Below are 19,858 nucleotides of genomic sequence, written 5' to 3'. Positions count from 1 at the left end.
GGACTCCAATATGACCCAATAACCAGACTGAGGAAAGTCTCTGCAGAGCCAAAGCCATGCCTATTAATGCTGAATGTTTTCCAGTACGACAATTATTTTTATTTTTGGAACAGCCGTTTGAAATACATATACTGATCAATTTAAATTCATTTCCCAAATGCAGAGCTTCTAAAGTTGAAAAGTAATGGGAAATACAGAGGGACCCAGACAGCTGGAGAAGTGGGCCCATGAGAACCTAATGATGTTCAACAAGGCCAAGTGCAAGGTGTTGCACCTGGGCCTGGGCAGCCCCAGGTGTTTATACAGACTGAGGGAAGAACTCCTTGAGAGCAGCCCTGCAGAGAAGAACCTGCAGGCCCTGGTGGACGAGAAGCTGAACATGATCCAGCAGTGTGTGCTTGCAGCCTGGAAGGCCAACTACGCTCTGAGCTGCATTAACAAAGGGGTGGCCAGCATGGAGAGGGAGGTGATTGTCCCCCTCTACTCAGCTCTTGTGAGGCCCCATCTGCAGTAATGTGCCAGGTCTGGGGCCCCCAGTACAGAAAGGATGTGGAGCTCTTGGAACAGGTCTAGAGGAGGGCTACTAAGATGATCAGAGGGCTGGAGCAGCTCTCCTATGAGGAAAGGTTGGGGGAACTGGGCTTGTTTAGCTTGCAAAAGAGAAGGCTCCAGGGAGACCTCATTGTGACCTTCCAGTACTCAAAGGGAATGTTTAAACAGGAGGGGTTATGACTGTTTACAAGGGTGGACAGTGACAGGACAAGGGGGAATGGTTTTAAACTCAGACAGGGGAGGTTTAGGTTAGATATTAGGAGGATGTTTTTCACACAGAGGGTGGTGACGCACTGGAACAGGTTGCCCAAGGAGGCTGTGGATGCCCCATCCCTGCAGGCATCCAAGGCCAGGCTGGATGTGGCTCTGGGCAGCCTGGTCTGGTGGTTGGCAACCCTGCACATAGCAGGGGGGTTGAAACTGGATGATCATTGTGGTCCTTTTCAACCCAGGCCATTCTGCGATTATGAAATCTGTTTTGCTTATCACAAAAGTCTTGGGACAAGTGGTCTAAAACCTCTTGTTTTGCATTAATGATCTATATTACATTGGAAAGTATTAAGAGTTTCAATAATCACAATTGCAGAAGAATAGCAGTGATTTGAAAAAAACAAAACCAAGCGAGCTCTTCTGTTGCCTGCAAATTGGAGACAGGGGATAATTATACATGGGTTTAATGTTAGGTTCCCTAAAAAGACTTTGTAAATAACTGTCTAATGTAAACATACACTTTTCCTGAATAGTAATGCTTTGTTTAAACCAGCAATCTTACACATCAAATAAGGAAGAACACGACTTTTTTCCCCCTAAACTGTGAAAAAAACAAACAAACAAAAACAAACCAAAAACAAGGAAAGCCCCCCTACACTTCTATGCAGCTCGTACCTACTACAGAATTCTCACCAAGTTAAAAACCAATTCCAGTTCTGTATGCTCAGTAATACCTTTGATTATACGGGTTAACCTTTTTTGTTCTAATAAGTAACTGTTTCTGTTTCTAATTTGACAACAGAACTATTTCATGTTCTCCCTTTCATAGGGGCATCTGTCAGTTTCACTTGCCGGCTGTTTATACAAAGAGAAGGTCACAGTATTCTTGGGAGAAAACCTGCAAAGACTGAGGTGTGTTAGAGGAGTGGAGAAGCCAAACTAGTAACGTTTTCTTTCTGAATAAAGAAGCTTTTGCAAGGCCCGATGCCTATTTTCAACTGGGTTCAAAATGGCAAATAAACTGTACATATTTCAGCCAGCTGTACAGATACTAAATCATTTTAATAGTCTTACAGCTTAGTCCTGCTTTAGTTCACCCTTTTCCTCTCACTGCTGCCTAATCACTGCCCTCCCAGCTCCACTGCTGTGCTGTTTCCTTGCCTGCCTTGAGAAGCCGACAGGCAAAGCTCTGCTGGTAGACCTGGGGGAGCAACAATTTGTCACGGAGGGGAAGGAGATGGTGAGAAATGGTTTGTTCTTCTAGCACAAATTTCCTTCTAGGCCAATTTGGAAGAACAGATTTTACCGTGGCTCTGTATGCACTGACAAGTCATTATTTGTCTGCCTACGTGCTACAAGTACAGAAATTAGAGACATTATTAAATACGAATAAGGGTAGCTGAATAATCCCCTCACAGAAACTGGAGGCATGGCCTGTTACATAAAGGGAAGCGCTTATGGAGTTAAAACAAAGACAACTAAGAACAACAGAACGTGTCTCTCAGTTCTAGTTAACTCTGGCATCCTTTAAAGTTGAACGTTTCCAGAGGAGCATGATTTGTACATGATAGCAGCCTTTTAAAATATTTTGGGGTTCAAAATGGTTTTGACAATAGGTTTTGGGACAGTCATGTTATCTTACGTCAGCCATTTGCTGCACCCATTAACAAATGCGGTGCACAAGCAGCAAAGCAGAGAACTTAAGCAAACCAAAACTGTTTAGAAGATATCACTCCAGCTGCAGCAGATCATGACAGGAGCTGAACTCAGAAGCTAAATCCTCAGCCAGTAATAAATGAAAGCTATTGCAGAAACATCACTACTGTTGAGTAAGTCCCAACATCAGTTGTTCAAAACAGCTACCAATCACTTAAAACTGGTATTACTGTACATGTACCACTGATCCTGGCATTTCTTTCTGATTTTTTTCTTCATACCAGTTTAAACTTGCCTTGTAATGCAGTCTTTAAAGACCTACTTCCAAGCATTTTAAGCATAAAAAAAAAAATTACATGCTTTAATCCCACAGAAATCAATGGGACTTAAAGCACATGCCTGAGTATTTTGGAAAGCAGAAATTAAGTACTCAAATATTGGCAGCGCGTTCTGCTCAAACATGATGTTTGAAGATTCTGCAAGCTAACATCCTTTTCCTTGTCACATTAGAAACGCAACTAGATTTGCTCTTAATGAGAGGAGATTTCTGGCTTTGATCTAACCCATCATAGGGACAAAGGGATTGGGCCAAAAAGAGAACATCGATCATACTGTGACTCTTGGAGTCTGTTATTTGAAATGCAAAGTTCCAAAAGTAAGTGTTCATGGATAAACAGAGACTCCAAACTTTGTAGGGGAGAGAGTGGGGACAGGATAAAATTAATTGTTACCACAAAACATATTTTCATCACCAGTTCTTCATTTTTAAATGACATACGAGGATCTTTTACTCTAATAAAGCCTGCTGTGTACCCCAGTAGTGACCTTCAGATTTGAAGGAATTTTATAGAAACCCATAAATAACTTCTTTTTGTAGTAGGGGGGTGGACATATTTTCAATGCAATGGAGTGATAGCAAATTCATAATGGTACAGTACACAACTTTTAACTTTTCAGAATCAGGTCTACAAACTGTGAACTCTTAAATTCCTCCAATAACTGGAAACGCGGTGGGTATTTGAATTTACTTACCTGAATATTCACTTAGCAAATATCTTCAGATACGAGTCTAGATGCAGAGTTAATGTAATTGGAATATTACACATAATATAAATCAACGTTTGACAATATCAAAACCCCATCAAACAGCAGGCCCTTCTTCTGCTATTATCAAATATACGTTTCCTCTATCACTGTGGGATAGCCGAGAATCACAGAGTGCTAGCGTAGGCTTGTTTATTAAATTTGGCCACTTGTCAGACCTTCCAAATAGGAATACTAAACATTTATTTTTTCCCCTCTGGAAATTTTTTCTCTTTTTTCTTTTTGAAAACTCCTGCACAATACAGTCGTCATCCCAATTCCTAATGAATTTATAAAAATATTTTTATCCAATAATCCCAAGTAAGGTAAAAATAGGAGTTTTTTTTTTTTTTTTCTTTTAGCAAATGATAAACAGGCTCATGGACTATGAGAGAAACTAAACTTCTTCAAGTTGCCATACATTCGCTACCGAATCACACGTAACATTTTTCTTTTTATGTGTGTTGCTGTCCACCTCAGACTAGCAGTTTTTAAGGTGCAGAAGCATCTTTCAAATATACGCCTCGAACTTAATGATCAAGTCCCTCACATGCTTTAAATGTACATTGTCTGCCCACCAAAGAGCTGTGTTAAATAACAGCGCTAATTGAAACTGCATAATTCTTTAGAAACGGCAGCACTTCCAATTCAGAGAATAAAGGGGTGCTTACGAGGTTCTTTATATTACTAGATAAATTTTCTGAAATAAGAAAATGAAATGGAAAAAAACAAAACAAAAACAAACAAACCACATTTGAAAGAAGTTGCTGCACCTGCAAAAACACTCTTTAAGCTTACTATGAAATACAAAAAAGTGCACCCTTCTATATCTACATATAAAACATATTAGAAATAAAACTTGTGTAAAATGTTTGCTGTGCAAACTATAAAAACAGTCAGTCAGTCCATTCTTTTTCCTAAACGTTGCGTCACACTCTCATGCTTCCTACTGCAGAGAATCGCTGTTATCCAAAACCAGCCCACTGATGTTTGTCGTTGACAGATCTCCTCCATCGTCTTCACTGCTGTCTACAGACTCATCCTCACTTTGCCCCGCCATCATAACTTGCTGAACGGCCAACGTAGCACCATCGGATGACAAGGACTGGAGACTGTCTACATTCATGTTTACTGGAGCTGTAATTGTTACAACAGCACCTGGAGAAGCACAATCATACAAGTTTAGCTTCTTTCTTGGTTTCTCAGATTGAGCGAGACATATTTGTGCGCAGTAGAGTTTGTGATCAACAGGAAGAAAATCTAAGGAACTAAATTAAAATAAAAGCTAAATAACTTGCTAGACACTTAAATGTTAGGAAATGGCAGGATTATGTTGCTCTAGAATCTTAAGCTCATCTGTGCTCTGGATACTCATTACAGAATTCTCCAATCAAGACATCACAAGATCATTTCTGCAAGGTACACCAGCTTAACCCACAGCAGAAAAACTGCAGTGTTCATAGAGAAAACGTGACTTAAATGGATAAAGCTGTTATCAAACCCAGCAGAAGCCGAGGAAAAAGGTTGCTAAAACATTGCAATGAATAAAGCAGCAGGCTGCAAGAAAGTGCAGACTGTTCTGAGATTAAAACAGATCCAACTTAAGAAAGTGAAGTGTTATTCGATCTGATGCTAAGCAAGTTTCTGCAGTCATATTTTTGGAGATTATTCTATTTCTCTCCTACACAGTGATCGATTTGAAACACCTGAAGCACATATAAAAGCGCTGATGCTTAACACCCATCTAGCAATGGTGAAAGGAACATGAACAGGATGGGGACCTGTGAAGCTGACAGCACAGCCCAGTACTTCAATCAAAAAGAATGCGGCTGGTGTGTATATACATCCTTGGAGAACTTATTTGCACGTCTAGCCTTTCTCCTACTGTTTCATAACTCCTGAAATAAAAGCAACAGTCTCACTGCATCTATTCCAACAAAATATTCTTCCCAAAAATAAACTGAAGATGAAAAAATGACTTTTTTTTTGTTGTGTTTTTCCAGATTAAGAGTCATGCTGAAATATCAAGCAGTTTTCTCACCAGATGTATCAAACCCTCCATTTCTCTGTTACAGAGGAATTAACTTTGCTTTCTCTGTTCTAACCAGTTCTCCTTACCATCTGACATCGTGAGCTCATTAGATTGCTGCTGAGCAACTCCTGATGCAATGGAGTCGGGCCAGAACCTCTGAACCGGTCTGTTCTGAGCTGTTTTCTTCTTTGTTTTTGGAGTTTCAGAACAACTGGAATCCAGCATTGGCTGAAGAATTCGTCTTCTAGCATTGATAAACCTAAGCACAATCAATGATAAGAAATACTTATGAGCTGAAGGTAATTAACAGTCTGTCTCTTGGATTCACAAAGCATGCAGTAAAAAATCCCAACAAACAATAGTAGAAAAGCTGCATAGCATCACTTCTTCCTTCCAGCTCAGTCTGACATTCCTTTTAGCATGTAAAACCAGAACTCCTAGAATACTGACAGCCTTCAATATTAGCAAACTAGCTAAGCAAGTACTCCTCTTATTTTGCTGCTAACAGTGTTTCCCCCCCCAAAAAAAAAACTCACCAACAAAAAACTTTCCAGACAGCATGACAAATGTACATTTCAAGATCTTATTATAAACTAAGCATCAGAAAAGCTGTTGACAGTACCATTCAGAAAGCTGACACTCCTCTTATTAGGGCTCACCTAAATTTTATCCCTGTCTAGCCTATTTTGTTTGGTCTGGTTTCATTTACTCCATTAAGCTCCTGCCTGCTTTAATTATCTGAAAAACTCACAGGCTTTTCCAGGCCTGGCTCCTGATCCAGGAGACAATGCTAAACTCATTTTTCAGAAGGAAGTAAGAGTGGAGTTGTCAGATTCATACAGCATAATGCAATGCCTTGTACAGACATCAGCCAAATCTCAGTACCATATAGCTCCGTTATTGCCACACCATGAAAACAGTTATACTGATGCAGTTATGAAGCCATTGCACTGCCACTATCTTGTGTATTTCCCCACTGAACTCTTGTGCAGTCATGCAGCCAGCACCATTTTGAAATCCAAGGAAGACCGCTGCAGTGATTTCAGGAACACAATACCATGAGTAGAGTAGAATATAAGCTGGCAACCTTGCTCCTCTTCTGCAAGATCAGGCTTCTCACCTAAAACCTGTAGTGTACTTAAGACATACTGCATACTGCTGTGAACTGCAGTGATTGAGATACTGACACCTTCCATTTGGACATCATTGTTTAGCGACTGTGTCATTTGGTAGAAGAGCAGTATGATGATCTGTTGACAGTAACAAACTGCAAAATGCAGCCATAATTACACTGGGAGCACTTTTCAGAGCCTCAGGTCACTAAATCCCTTGAAGCTTGAACTGGTGTGAGTGCTTCCATCTCTTCCAGCAGCAGAAGAGAACTTAATTCTTATGGCTGCAAAGTTATCTGGAGTTCTTATATAATTAAAGTGGCAGAAGGATATAAATAGTATGCTTGTGTATCAGTGCATAATTCTTCTCCTTAAAAATGTAGCATAGAACAGTGAGCTCAGCTCCACATATCCAAGCCATACTCTTAACTACTTCTCAATCTTGCGAGCATGTAGAGACAAAAACAGAGATTATGGAAGAGTTTTTGGTCTTACCAATTGTTAACCTGGAGTAGTGTAAGATTCGTTTGTGCTGCAATCTGTTTCTTCTCATCCTCTGTTGGATATGGATGCTAAACAAGAGAAAAAAGCAAATAAGAAAGGCATAAGCTTCTGTTTCGTCTCCTCATCAAAAATAAGGACGCCTTTATTACAAGTGATCAAAGATGCTATGCTAAGGCCATCCGAATCATTATGAACAAATGTAAGAAACCTCACAAACTTTTACAGATAGAGATCACTCAATAAAAAGTGTGTTACCATGCAAAACCAGTTTTATCCTTGAAAATATGCATCGTATCATTGGACTGTTGATGTTTAATTCAGCAAAAGAGATTCTCATGGCTGACAGCCTTTATTAAACAGCGTGATCTCTGGGCAACTAGCATGTGATAAGACCTGATTAGTTATGCTTTCTAAAGGCAATGTCATATGAGAGTACTGACAAGCCTTTTCTAGTTAAAATAAGCCACTCTGAACTAAATGGATGAAAAGGGTTAAAAAGTGCTAAAGTGCACACGTGCTTTCCCACCATCATTTGTCTGTTTTGAAATAGTTGCTATATGACTAAAAATACCAATATGTTAAACGCTACAATATTCTTCAAGAATAAATATGTACACAAAGGCAGGACTTGTACTGTAGGCAAGAGTAGATAGCAACAGACTTAGTACATATTGGAAGTGTTGCTGAAGAGCAGGAAAGACAGAAAGCTTGAAATTCCACTAAAACAGAAGCAAACAAAACCCCCCTCAAAAAACCTCATAGCCACAAATAGAACTATTTCTTTGTGTGCCACAGAACAAGGCGGAGAGAGCATTACATTCTCAACACAATGAAATGAAGGAAGATCCCTTTTAACCATGTTTATTGAGCTTGTGGGATACAAATTTAACACATAAAAATCTTTTGACTCCCGATCATGTTCAGTCCTTACCCCTATGTGCTGAAATAGCCAAGATCTCATCACATTTGTGGCGTGCTTGGGAAGAACTCCTCTTTTATTTTTTGATGAGCCATCATCTTGATGCAAGATGCCTAGATCTTGGTTTAATTGCAACTGAAGCTGCATGTACAATTTTAAAAGAAAGTTAGCATAGTAATAGCAATATTTTGCATTAATATAAGTTATTTGGAGAAGGAATGAAAAGAGATTAGGAAAAAAAAAAAAAAGCTACTTTATTTGCTAGGGAAGGCTTACAATAGCAGCTCACCTACAGTAGCATTTCAAAGTTATTAATCCAAAATAATTAAGGACTTAAAATTATAACACTAGACTCACAAACCATAGTATTTAAGGTCCCGCTAAATAAATTCATCTGAATTTCCAAGAAATGGGAAGATATATGCAAGAGACTAGAAAGGGGAAAAGGTTCTGGCTACTATCAAATTCTGAATTCACTTTACAATGCCCTGTTTTCCTAAAATTTCCAGTTTCTTTCACAGCTTTGCCTTCTTTTTCACTTCTCCAGCTACCTCGGATTGTTTGCACTTTGGTTAATCGAACATCAGGTGAGACTTTCTCAAGTGCTTAGGCAGAGATAATAAGAAACGGGATATAAATTGCATATGAGATTGTGTTTCAGACAATTATAACTTATTCCAAAATCAGGTTATTCAAAACAATAGAGAGCAGTTTCTTCAGGCCAGTCATTATGCCTACGTCTGGTACGAAACAAGCTTTAAACATCATTCCTGAACTAGGTTCAAGTCATCAAATCACAACGCATATTTGGAGCACACTTTTATTTGCAAAACAGCATTTCAATTTCTAAGTGATCTGTCTGCATGTGAAGGCTTTATAATGAAATTTCAATAGTTATCCACCAGTTTTTCTTGTTTACATACACAGCAATGCAAAACACTGAGAATTTCAAGCAGTATTTCTTATAATTGAGATACAGGCCCAAACCCATGAATTTTGCAAGTTTTATGGCAAAGTGCTCCTCAACGTACATAAATTCTGGGACACACACAACTTCACAGTGTTGGTGGTTGCCATCTTAAGAAGACAAATTTCTGACAACACAGCTCAACACTGTACAGCAACATTCCATTCTATCCTGCCATAAACCCAGTTCAACAATTAGGAAAGCTATAATGCCTGGAAAGTCACCTAACATATAATTCAGAGGGCTTTTTGTTAGGCTGGTTTTGTTTAACTCATGTATCAGTAAAGAAAAAAAGGGGAAAAATACATATATATTTAACAAGTATGAAGTACAATGGCTGATGCGGAAAGGCAGATCTGTTTGGGATATCATGCCCTATTATAAAATTTGTAAACCCTATGATGTATTACATTTAAACCCAAACTCTTGAAAACAAAGATTTATTTGAACCCAGGCAACTATTCTGTGATGCCCATGAAACACACCTGAGAATTCTGGATCCGAATAGTCCCAGGTGACAATGTTTGCGTCACCACTTGACCTTGTGGAGTGACCACAGTAACAGGCTGATATACTGTCCCTCCTTAAAAAACAAAACATTTCAGTAAGTAGAAGCCCCTAAATATTCTCTTTAAACACAGAAACACATAATGACTGTAGACAATACCACAGTTCTGACAACGTATCAATTATTTTAATATGCCATAATCTATTCCAGCAGTCATATAAGATGCATGATACAAAAGCCGCATGATACAAAAGCCACATCAATGTGTGTGGAGCAGTTTGGGGCCATCAGCTGGGTGGCACCTAGATATTTAGGTCAAGTAAGTGTTCAAATGCTACCTCCATACAGAAGGAGCACACCTACTCAGACCTGAAGGATTTCAGGACTCCTAGGGATAGTTCTAGACTGTGCAAAGCACAAGATCTGTTAATGCTGTACTTAAACTGTAACCTTCACTCACATACACATACCTGGCATACACAGAAATTAAACTGATATGCAGAAACCATAAAGGCACTGGTACTTAACCAACAACTTTTCAGGCCTTAAACTTTAAACATGTGAAGAAATACTTGTGTATTTTTTGTAACAACTTTAAAAGAACCCATAATGAAGAGCAAGGTGCCAGTTTTTCTTTAGTTGTCATACCTGCTACTGTTGCCATAGTTACATTTCCCTGCTGCAATGCTGATGCTGGCACCACAATCCCTTGGGGACTGAGCGTGCCTGCAATGGCACTTGGCATTTGCTAGAAAAATAAAACAATTTGTTGGTCAAACTTTTTTCTTTCCAAGGAGATAAAGCAGCTTGTGTCATTTTGGCTCTAAAAATACATTGGGAGCTTAAACACAGGATTAGCTTCAAAGAGAGAGGCTTCATTAGAAGTTCATCGTTTACCTACATTAACTTCCGCATTATCACCCACCATTATCTTTGAAAACCTTCATGACTGCAACTGTTAGAAAAGACATTAAAACTATCTGCAGTAATTACAGGAGAGAAATGATTGTAGGTATACAAATACTACGAGAAAAAGTTTCCAAAGGCACAAGGGATAAAGGACATTTAAAATGGATCCTTGATGCTCTTATTACAAGCATCAAAGCTTCAGAATTTTAGTTATTATCTTAATTCCTTCCTATTTCAAAATAACATATTATCTACCCAAAGTATCTCATATATTTTGCTCTTCTCAGGATAGTTCTTATTCAGTCCCAACCTTGCAAACCCTTATGAATTCCTTAAGATGTATGAATAATTTCTGTTGTTACCAAATGTAATATTCAGTCCCTCCTGTGTCAGCAGAAGTAAGGCTCGAACAGCCATACAAAAATAAGCCTTAAAAGGCTTTATTTAAATTATTTTTATTATTTCAGACTCTTCTTCCCACACTTCCACATAAAGCCTACATAAAGTAAGACGCTGAACTTTAAGAATCATCGGGGCTTTTTAGAAACAGATGGCATCAAACACATTCATAAATCTGAGGAGGACCATGCCCCGTGACATAGACAGAATTGGTTTTGAAACACACCTGAGATTGCACAGGTGAATAAGGACTTCCAGGTTCTCCACTTAATAGAGTTTCACTGTTCATTTTCGTCTTCAGGCAGGCAATGTAGCGACTACAGAAGTCCTTGCAAAGTTCATTAACCTTTTCTAGCTCAAGCAGATGGATACGTAGAACTTGGATTGCTTTTACCATCTAGGAACAAATTGTGGGGAAAAAGAAAAAAAAGAGGAAAAAAAAATGAAAGTAATTATTAATTTCAAAAACATTTCACTGTGAAACTTAAACACTACTTTCCAGGAAGAAAGACCATCCAATTAATGGAGAATGCTGAACGCTGAACTAGGCTTGTCAAGCTTTGATCATTACACTCCTAAAATGGCAAAGGAATGTGTTTACATACAAATCTGTATCATTACACTGCTTAAGTAAACTGATGTAGAGGAACACAACTACAGTATAATCTCTGCCTCTGTCCCATGTCAGATTAGACCTCCTAACTGGACTCTGCCTTCCTACAAGTTCATCATTTTGCTCAGCAAAGCTTCAAGTAGCAAAACAGTTTTTCTGTCCTACAGCTTTGAAGCACCTGCATTTCTATGTCAAATACAAACAACTCTGGGGTAGAATCTCTTGAGCGAAGACTGTTTCTGAAATAGAACGAGAGAGCACTGAAACCAACCAACATATCCACATTTACACAAAAATTAAAGTACAGGAGATATGTATGCTGTGAGAATACTCATCCCTGCTGCAAGAAAAAGATTCCTAAGTTTGGGAAGCTAGTGGTTTTTCATGCAGCATAAAAATAGCGTAGGTGATCGCAAGGGTCATGGCAGAAGATCAAAAGCTAAAATCAAATCCAGATGGTCTAAACATTGATGATGCAGTAGGAAATCCGGGACATTCAATTAAGCACATACCATATTGACAAAAAATGTTGTTGCTTTTGTTTTTTTTCAATACAGAGTGCCACCCCCAGCATTTACTTACTATTTAAATTCAATATTTAAATTTAATATTCAAATAGATTGTAACTTGGAATCACAACGCAAAGCTTGATTTTAGCATTATTTGGAAAAACGTGTCATACATTAAGGGTCGTGTACCCAGCTGCAGCACTGAAGGCAATAACCAGAAACAACAGTTGTCCACTTATTTTTAAGCGAAGAAGCCGGCCAGGAGCTGAAGGAGCCTTTACTCAAAGCAACCAAAGGAGATTAAAATAGGTGCTTTTGGGTACACTCCCAAATGTCTTCAGCTTTCATTACAACAGACATTTTCCCCCATGTTTCTTTAAGTAGAAGATATTCCTGTTGTTTGACATTGACCCAACTGAGAAAATGGTACGTTAAAATAACCACGAGAACACTGAAATGATAACAAAGCAGGAAATCTTATCCCTACAAAGGGCTATAAATAAAAGAAAAAGAAAAAAAAACAAAAAACTTTAAAGCACAGCTGCAGATTAAAAAAAAAAGAATCTGAGCTGCAGACTTGAAGCAATTAATTCAAGTTACAAACTGGTAACTCTGATGACCTTTGACATCAAAACCCTTTGAAATCCTAAATGCAGTGGCCCAGTGCTGAGGTACACAATCTGCAGTCTTCTAGAGCAAACCTCAATGGTGGCGGCCTTTAAAGCTGCATTTAAGTACCTTTAAACACAATTAAGTTGAACGATGCTACAAATTTAACTAGATTTTAACACAAAACAGAGGTCTTCTTTGCTTAAATATAGTCTGCTCCCTTTAGAATTGCTAATGATTGCTGTGTAGTGCTTCAATAACCAAATAGTTTCAGAAACCAAAAACCTGAATTATAAAATTACTTACACATTGTGGAACAACACAGATCACAGATTTTGTTTTTAACTTCTCCCATCCTCTTGTGGGAATACAAAACAAAACAACATCTACCAAAATTAGAGTTGAAATTCAAGTTAGCGGTTGGTATCTAACATGAAAATTAAACTAATATCAAAACTAAGTATAAACCAAGGTTTAAATAACAACAGACAGATTTCTATAGACCTTCCCACCATTGATGCTGCTTACAGGAAGCCGTGCTACTGTGGTTAGAAAGGCAAATAAAACTTGTAAATATACCATGCATGTCACAGTAACAGCAGCCATATCACAGATCACAGAATGACCCGGGTTGGAAGGGACCTCAAGGATCATGTAGTTCCAACCCCCCTGCCTGGCAGGGACCCCAAACTACACATTTACTACATCAGGTTGCCCAGGGCCCCCTCCAACCTGGCCTGAACCACCTCCAAGGATGGGGCATCCACAACCTCCCTGGGCAGCCTGTTCCAGGGCCTAACCACTCTCCAATAAAGAACTTTCCCCTAACATCCAACCTAAATCTTCCCTCTTTTAACTTAAAACCATTTCCCCGTGTCCTGCTATTGTCAGCCCTTTCGAAGAGTTTATTCCCCTCCTGGAGTAAGTTCCTTCAGGTTATTGAAGGCTGCAAATGAGGTCACCCTGCAATCTTCTCTTCTCTAGGCTGAACAGCCCAACTCCTTCAGCCTGTTCTCATAGGGGAGGTGCTCCAGCCCCCTGATCATCTCGTGGCCCTCCTCTGGACCCTTTCCAAAATCTCCATATCTTTTTTGTACTGAGGGCTCCACACCTGGACACAGTACTCCAGATGGGGCCTCACAAGAGCAGAGAGAGAGGGACAATCACCTCCCTATCCCTGCTGACCACCCCTCTCCTGATGGAGCCAGATCCCATTTGCATCCAGGGCTGCCAGAGCGCACTGCTGGCTCATGTTGAGTCTTCATCTATCAGACCCCCAGGTCTTTTTCTGCCGAGCTGCTCTCAAGGACACTCCTCCCAGCCTGTACAGGTGCCTGCGGGTTCTTCTGGCCCAAAGTGCAAAACCTTGCACTTTGCCGTGTTGAACCCCATTAGGTTCACCCGAGCCCAGCTTTCCAGCCTGTCGAGGTCACATATGGCTCACTGTGGTCCATGGCACGGGTAGTCCAAGTGAAATTTGCTGACTGAAGCTCATATTATCCTTGAAACTAAAACAAAACAAAAACTGCAGTAGCAAATATTTTATTACTCCCCTCCCCCCCCCTTTTTAAAAAAAATTAATATTATTATTATTTTAGATCCATAGCTTAGAGTCTACAAAAAACATGGTTTTGTTATTTAGTCCTACTGAGCAGAATCTGCCCCACAACTACCCAATTTTATAACCCACATCGTACAGCCTTTTCGGCTCTGGAGCATCACTTCAGAGAGATGCAGGAAAGACATAAGTAACCATTAGATGTATGGATATGTTGGTATCATACATAAATAAAAGTAAGCTATGTTCACATACAAATATATTCCATCTGGAGATGTCTTTAGCCCTAAAACGCCTTTGAATCATGCATTTGGTCCTATCTTTTCAGTATACTGAGTTTAGGGTACAAAGTGGCACGGAATACACTATGCAGCATGCTAGTCATACTCCCCAGCTCACCTTCTTTCAGTTAAAATGCACACCCATGACATTTTATGGACTTCAAGGGACACAGCACAGGCACACATCAAAACTGCAAGTGGACAATACATCTTAAAAATTCTGGTATAAACAGTACGTAAATCTTCTCATTTCAAAAACAACTCAATACAGCCATTCACTGTTTATCTACCTCCTCAAGCAAATTCCCACACAAGGCGTTTAGGTCCTCAGGGTTAGAAACACAAAGTCTGAGAGGAAGGCCCATTCAGTCTTCACTTCTTTGGTTTTGATAACCTCTCGCCTACTGATCCACAGCTGTGAGATCAGAGGTCTGAGAAATGTTGCAGATGTACAAACACTTTTTGGAAATTCAAAAATGTGGTTTGAGCACACAGAGAAGAAAATTACAGAGATGTCAAAATGACATCCTTGTCTTCTTCATCACTACAGGTTTACCTAACACAACTAAGAATTCAACAGGTAGTCTGACTGAAGAGGCTACTGAACCAAAAATCCTTACCCCAAAAAAACAAAAAAAACCAAGGGTCTTCAAAAAGGGCAGTGTCCTGGTCAAATACAACAGGGAGAGCATATTCAAGACACCTTATTTCATATTGTTTCTGGCTTGATAAAGCTCTATTTAACCTGCTCTGACCCTTGACAGGCTGAACCTACTTTGTGCAAGAGGTTGTCATGAAACAACCTCTATCAACTCTCATGAAACGACCTCTATCAACTATCAATAGTTTTCAAAAGGAGAGGTCTGCCGCACTTTTTGTAGCTATTTGGCACTTAAATCAAGTTCAGGAAAGCCTGCTAAAGAAACAGACAGAATGAATGACTAAGAATCAGAAAGAACAAAACTACTGAAAACCTGAAAATTAGTGTAGAGCTCAATTCTGGCTTCAACAACATTCTGTGTCATACATATATAGAGAAGAAATATACAGTGCACAAAATCATCACCTTGTACTTCTCTCTTCTACCTCCATAAATAGTCTAACCTGTGTAGAGCTATGAAGTTGGAAGGGTCCAGTTTTTAAGTTCTACTTGAGGACAACGTTTGTAAGAGAGCATAACACAAATGACCAAAGAGAAGTCACTTTCCTTATGTTTTCAATAGGGATGGACGGACCATTGGGGAGTTTCAGTCCAAAGACAACTACCTTTAATGACTGGAAGATGAAGCTGTGCTAAAAGTAAAGACAAACAGAATGTCAAGACATCCTACAACTGAGGACAAGCTGAAAAGAGCCATCCAGAAGCTGGCACTAAAGCTTATTGAGTTTCTTTCAAGAGATCTCAGAACTAAACTTTGCTTTTTCCAGTGACACACTCTTCCTTGGAATAAAGAAATCTATCTCACACATCTCTCAGACAAAGGAAGAGACAACTGACATTCTGCAAGTTCAGGAAGACACAGTACAGCCTGAGCATTTATTTTTTAGCTATGTGGTATTTGAACACAAATGCTGCGGACTCTGTTACATGGTGCATATACAAGAAAAAGATTAGGAACACTGCGCTAGCTATGCAAACTCAAGTGTGCTTAATTCCAGGTCATTTCACAGAGTACCTCAAAAATTCATTTACTGAAAAACATTACATGAGAAAGTGCTATTCCTTCACTCTTTCCAAATGCTTCTCCAGGAAATTATTGTACTTCTAAGTAGGCTCAAGCCAAATGTCAAAATTTGACCTAACCCAAAAGCCACCAATATAATGGAAATGCTCTCCATTTTTTCATTGCAGAGCTCCTTTTTTGACAACACATCTGACAAAGCCTTCTATTGGGCGAGCTTACTATGAAAATAAAAGACCTAGTGTTTTTTCTAGATCTTTTACTATTTTATGTTGTGATCATAACCCTTGCCATGCTGTTTTAAGATCACCAACTGAAGGCTGTTGTGTGGTTAATGAGAAAAGAATAGATAGTTCAACTGAACCTTCAACATCATCTAGTCCAATTCACTGACCTTTCAGGGCTAACCAAAGAGTTAGAGCTTACTATGAAGATTAAAGAAGGTTAAAGAACAGAATCTCTCCCTTTAAATAATCAAAAAGGGTAAGAACCTTGGTTGAGAAAGCCAGACTTAGCAATATACGGGCCAGGAACATCCTTGAAACAAAGAGTGTTAAGGCTGGCAGAAACACTGAAATTAGTTTCTGTCACTTTGAACCAATTGGCTCAAAGCTCTGTCACACAAGCCTACATGGAGCAGTTGTGTTGGGGAAAGAAAAAAAGAAGAAAAAAAAAAAAGAAAAGAAATGAACAGCTGAATAAGTGACACATTTCCTTACCTAAGGCAGGCCTGTGACTCTTGTTCTAATAAGACCTGCATGAGTCTTTAGAGCACTGTAATGCTCAGTTCATTTCAGTTTTAGTTCTGGCTCCAATCTGAATGACTGCTACTAACGCAAACATATACATCTTACTAACTTGATTCTGCTGCAGTGAGATAAGAGCACATTTGGACAACCAGTTATTTGGCCTACTTGCTCCACCCTTCATTCTCTGCTAAGTTGTCCTCCAAGTGAATGGTTTATTTATCATTAGAATTAAAAAGGGAAGTACATCAAAAAGATACCACAAAGGTGCCCCATATTAGAACCCCTCCCTACTAAACACGTAATTTTTAATCTACACAAAAAAGACTTTTAACCTATATAAAACATATATTTATGTGACACAATGAAGAAAAATCTGCCACTAAACACAGCTACAGACTTCTCTGTCCAACCATCAGCATTCACTGTGAAAAAGAGTTTGAAGAACATACCAGATATCTCAAACTTGACAGAAACCCTTCTGTTCCTCTGCCCATTGCCTTGACAAAAGTGATTGCCTGCCAGAATACCAGCTACACAGAGACCCCGGCCCCCTGGACAGGCAGAGGAAAGCACACTCAGATTACATTTGGTATCTACTAACAGAAAGTCATCACTAACACATGCCTAACATCCAGGAATCCTAATGCCAAAGATAAGCTGATTTTGCAATGTGTTCCAGTTACAGACAGCACTGATCTCAGTGGCCATGGGACACAAGACATAAACAATACTTCCTCACTCGTTTCAAAGCAAAGTCAACCAGATCTGCAAAGCCCATCAATAATAGTAAATACCACCATAAACCAAGAGACTTTGTCACCACTGAAGTCACAAACAGGTTAGTCAGGGTGGGTCTTGAATATCTCCAGAAAAGAAGACTCTACAACCCCGTGGGCAGCCTGTTCCAGTGCTCCGTCACCCTCACCATAAAGAAGTTCTTGCACACATTCATGCAGAACTTCCTATGCTCCAGTTTCTGTCCATTTCCCCTTGTCCTGTCTTTACACACTGCTGAAAGAGCCTGGCCTCACCACTTTGCCCCCCACACCTTAATATTTAGAGACCTGGTCTCCTCTCAGCCTTCTCTTTTCTCAAGGCTAACAGATCCAGGGTCACTTAGCCTTTCCTCATAGGGGAGATGCTTCAGGCCCTTCATCATCTTTGTGGCCCTCTGCTGGACTCTTGTTCCTGTCTTTCTTGAACTGGGGAGCCCAGAACTGACACAGTACTCCAGATGAGGAGTACTGTACTACAGGGCAGAGTAGAGGGGGAGGACACCTCCTTCGACCTGCTGGACACGCTCTTTTTAAATACACCCCAGTATGCCATTGGGCATTTTTGGCTACAAGGGCACACTGCTGGCTCATGGTCAATCTGTCGTCCACCAGGACGCCCAGGTCCCTCTTTGCAGAGCTCCTCTCCAGCAGGTCATTCCCAACCTGTACTAGTGTATGCAATCTATCCTCTCTAGGTGCAAGACTCTTACACTTGCTTTGTTAAACCCTATCTGGTATATGGCTTGTATTTTGATGGACATCAGATTTGGTGTCTATCAGGGCACCCAGGATCTTTTTTCTGCAAAGCTGCTTTCCCACCTGGTCACCCTGTAGCACAAACACACCACATGAAGTTATTTCCTCCTAGACTTGGCATTTCCTTTTGCAGAATTCTCTTTCAGACTCTTTGCTGCCATAGCTTTTTCTAACTGTCAAGTCCTGTGAAAAGTGGCACAAGCTCCCTTTCACCAGGCCACTCCTCCTTGTTTTGTACAACCTATCCCATCACCCCAGGTCATTAACAAAGATGTTAAATGATATTGGTCGTGGTATCAGTCCCTGAAGTACACCACTCATGAGTGGCCTCAACAGGATTTCATGCTGCTGGTTGCAATCCTTTGAATCTAGCAGCTCAGTACCGATTCCAGTTCATTTCACTACCCATTAAACTGTCCTCTTATTTAATCATTTTCTCATTTTAGCTTGCATTTAGTCCTCTCCAGAAAGGAATGGCCCATTTTGAAGCAAAACATTTATTATTTTAATTTGCACAAATGCTTTCCTGTTGAAAAATGATCTGAAATGTACTACCAGTGCCCATAGCTGCATGCCAAGGATTTCTGCATCCTAATGGAAGGGTGATACTCTCACAGACAGGCTGTGTTATTATAACAGTTCTGAAACATTTTGTTCTGCTTACATTTATAAAATAATCATAGTTCTACAAGTTTATAAATACAGTGTTATACCACTGACATTCAAGTTAAAAAGCTATACCACTGTTTCTTACGCTAGGAAAGCACTAAAGAAAAGAATTATCATTTATTTCCTTTTGCTGTAATTTTCTTCTTTTGTATTCTATTTTTATTTCCTGCAGTGGCAATGATCATCTGCAACAGGGTTTGAGCGCTGGAATTGCGTTACTACGTATATTGTTAATACCCATCTCTTCATAAATTACTAAATCACTGCCTCTACCAGTAAATATTTATCAATCCAGCTACATCAAAATTTGCCTACAAGAATCTAATCATTAAGATATGAAAATGAAATGTTGGGGCTTTCAATTCTGTTATAGCTATAAACTTGGGTGTACGTGGCCAATGCGAGTCTTTATTTATAAACCGAAAGCCCTTTATACTAATACTGAGAGTACTGTTTCGTATCACATTACAACATTCTCCTTCAGCTACTTTCCCACCAGAAGGGCATATCTGAGCTCTATAGCGTTTCAAACTGAAAATAAAAGTCTCTGTAAAATCAACAGTTCCAGAAGACAAGTGATAAGAGAGTCTTTACAGAAGCACGCTGAAGACTGACTATGAGGTAGACTCAAAGATAAAGACTTGTTTTACTGCACAGCTCCATAAAGGAATCTAGTCTTCCAAACTAAAAAGTCTTGCAGATTAACACTTGACCCCAATAAATTTAGTGCTCTCAAGCATAAAATTGAGTTACGAATTGACTCCAAAGCAAGAAGGTTGCTGGTTTAGGACAAACATAGGCAGGG

The 19,858-nt window shown here is 39.5% G+C and overlaps 1 protein-coding gene across 5 annotated transcripts in view; it reads right to left on the bottom strand.

Moving 5' to 3' along the window:
• Window positions 1-1,210: 1,210 nt before the first annotated feature.
• The window catches only part of PKNOX1 (PBX/knotted 1 homeobox 1), a 41,910-nt gene continuing 23,262 nt past the window's right edge, over window positions 1,211-19,858 (bottom strand). For all 5 annotated transcript variants that reach the window (XM_032449126.1, XM_032449127.1, XM_032449124.1 and 2 more), the window contains 7 exons: window positions 11,078-11,248; window positions 10,192-10,291; window positions 9,521-9,618; window positions 8,081-8,209; window positions 7,141-7,217; window positions 5,620-5,792; window positions 1,211-4,659 (listed from right to left, as the gene is read on the bottom strand). In XM_032449126.1, the coding sequence (XP_032305017.1) occupies window positions 4,448-4,659; window positions 5,620-5,792; window positions 7,141-7,217; window positions 8,081-8,209; window positions 9,521-9,618; window positions 10,192-10,291; window positions 11,078-11,248 (960 nt within the window). In that variant the 3' untranslated portion in view covers window positions 1,211-4,447. The remainder of the gene's footprint in view (window positions 4,660-5,619; window positions 5,793-7,140; window positions 7,218-8,080; window positions 8,210-9,520; window positions 9,619-10,191; window positions 10,292-11,077; window positions 11,249-19,858) is intronic.

Source organism: Coturnix japonica, chromosome 1 (assembly GCF_001577835.2).
Source record: "Coturnix japonica isolate 7356 chromosome 1, Coturnix japonica 2.1, whole genome shotgun sequence".
Lineage (NCBI taxonomy): Eukaryota > Metazoa > Chordata > Aves > Galliformes > Phasianidae > Coturnix > Coturnix japonica.
The sequence above is the reverse complement of the archived record's forward strand: the minus strand, read 5'-3'. Positions and strand labels throughout refer to the sequence as shown.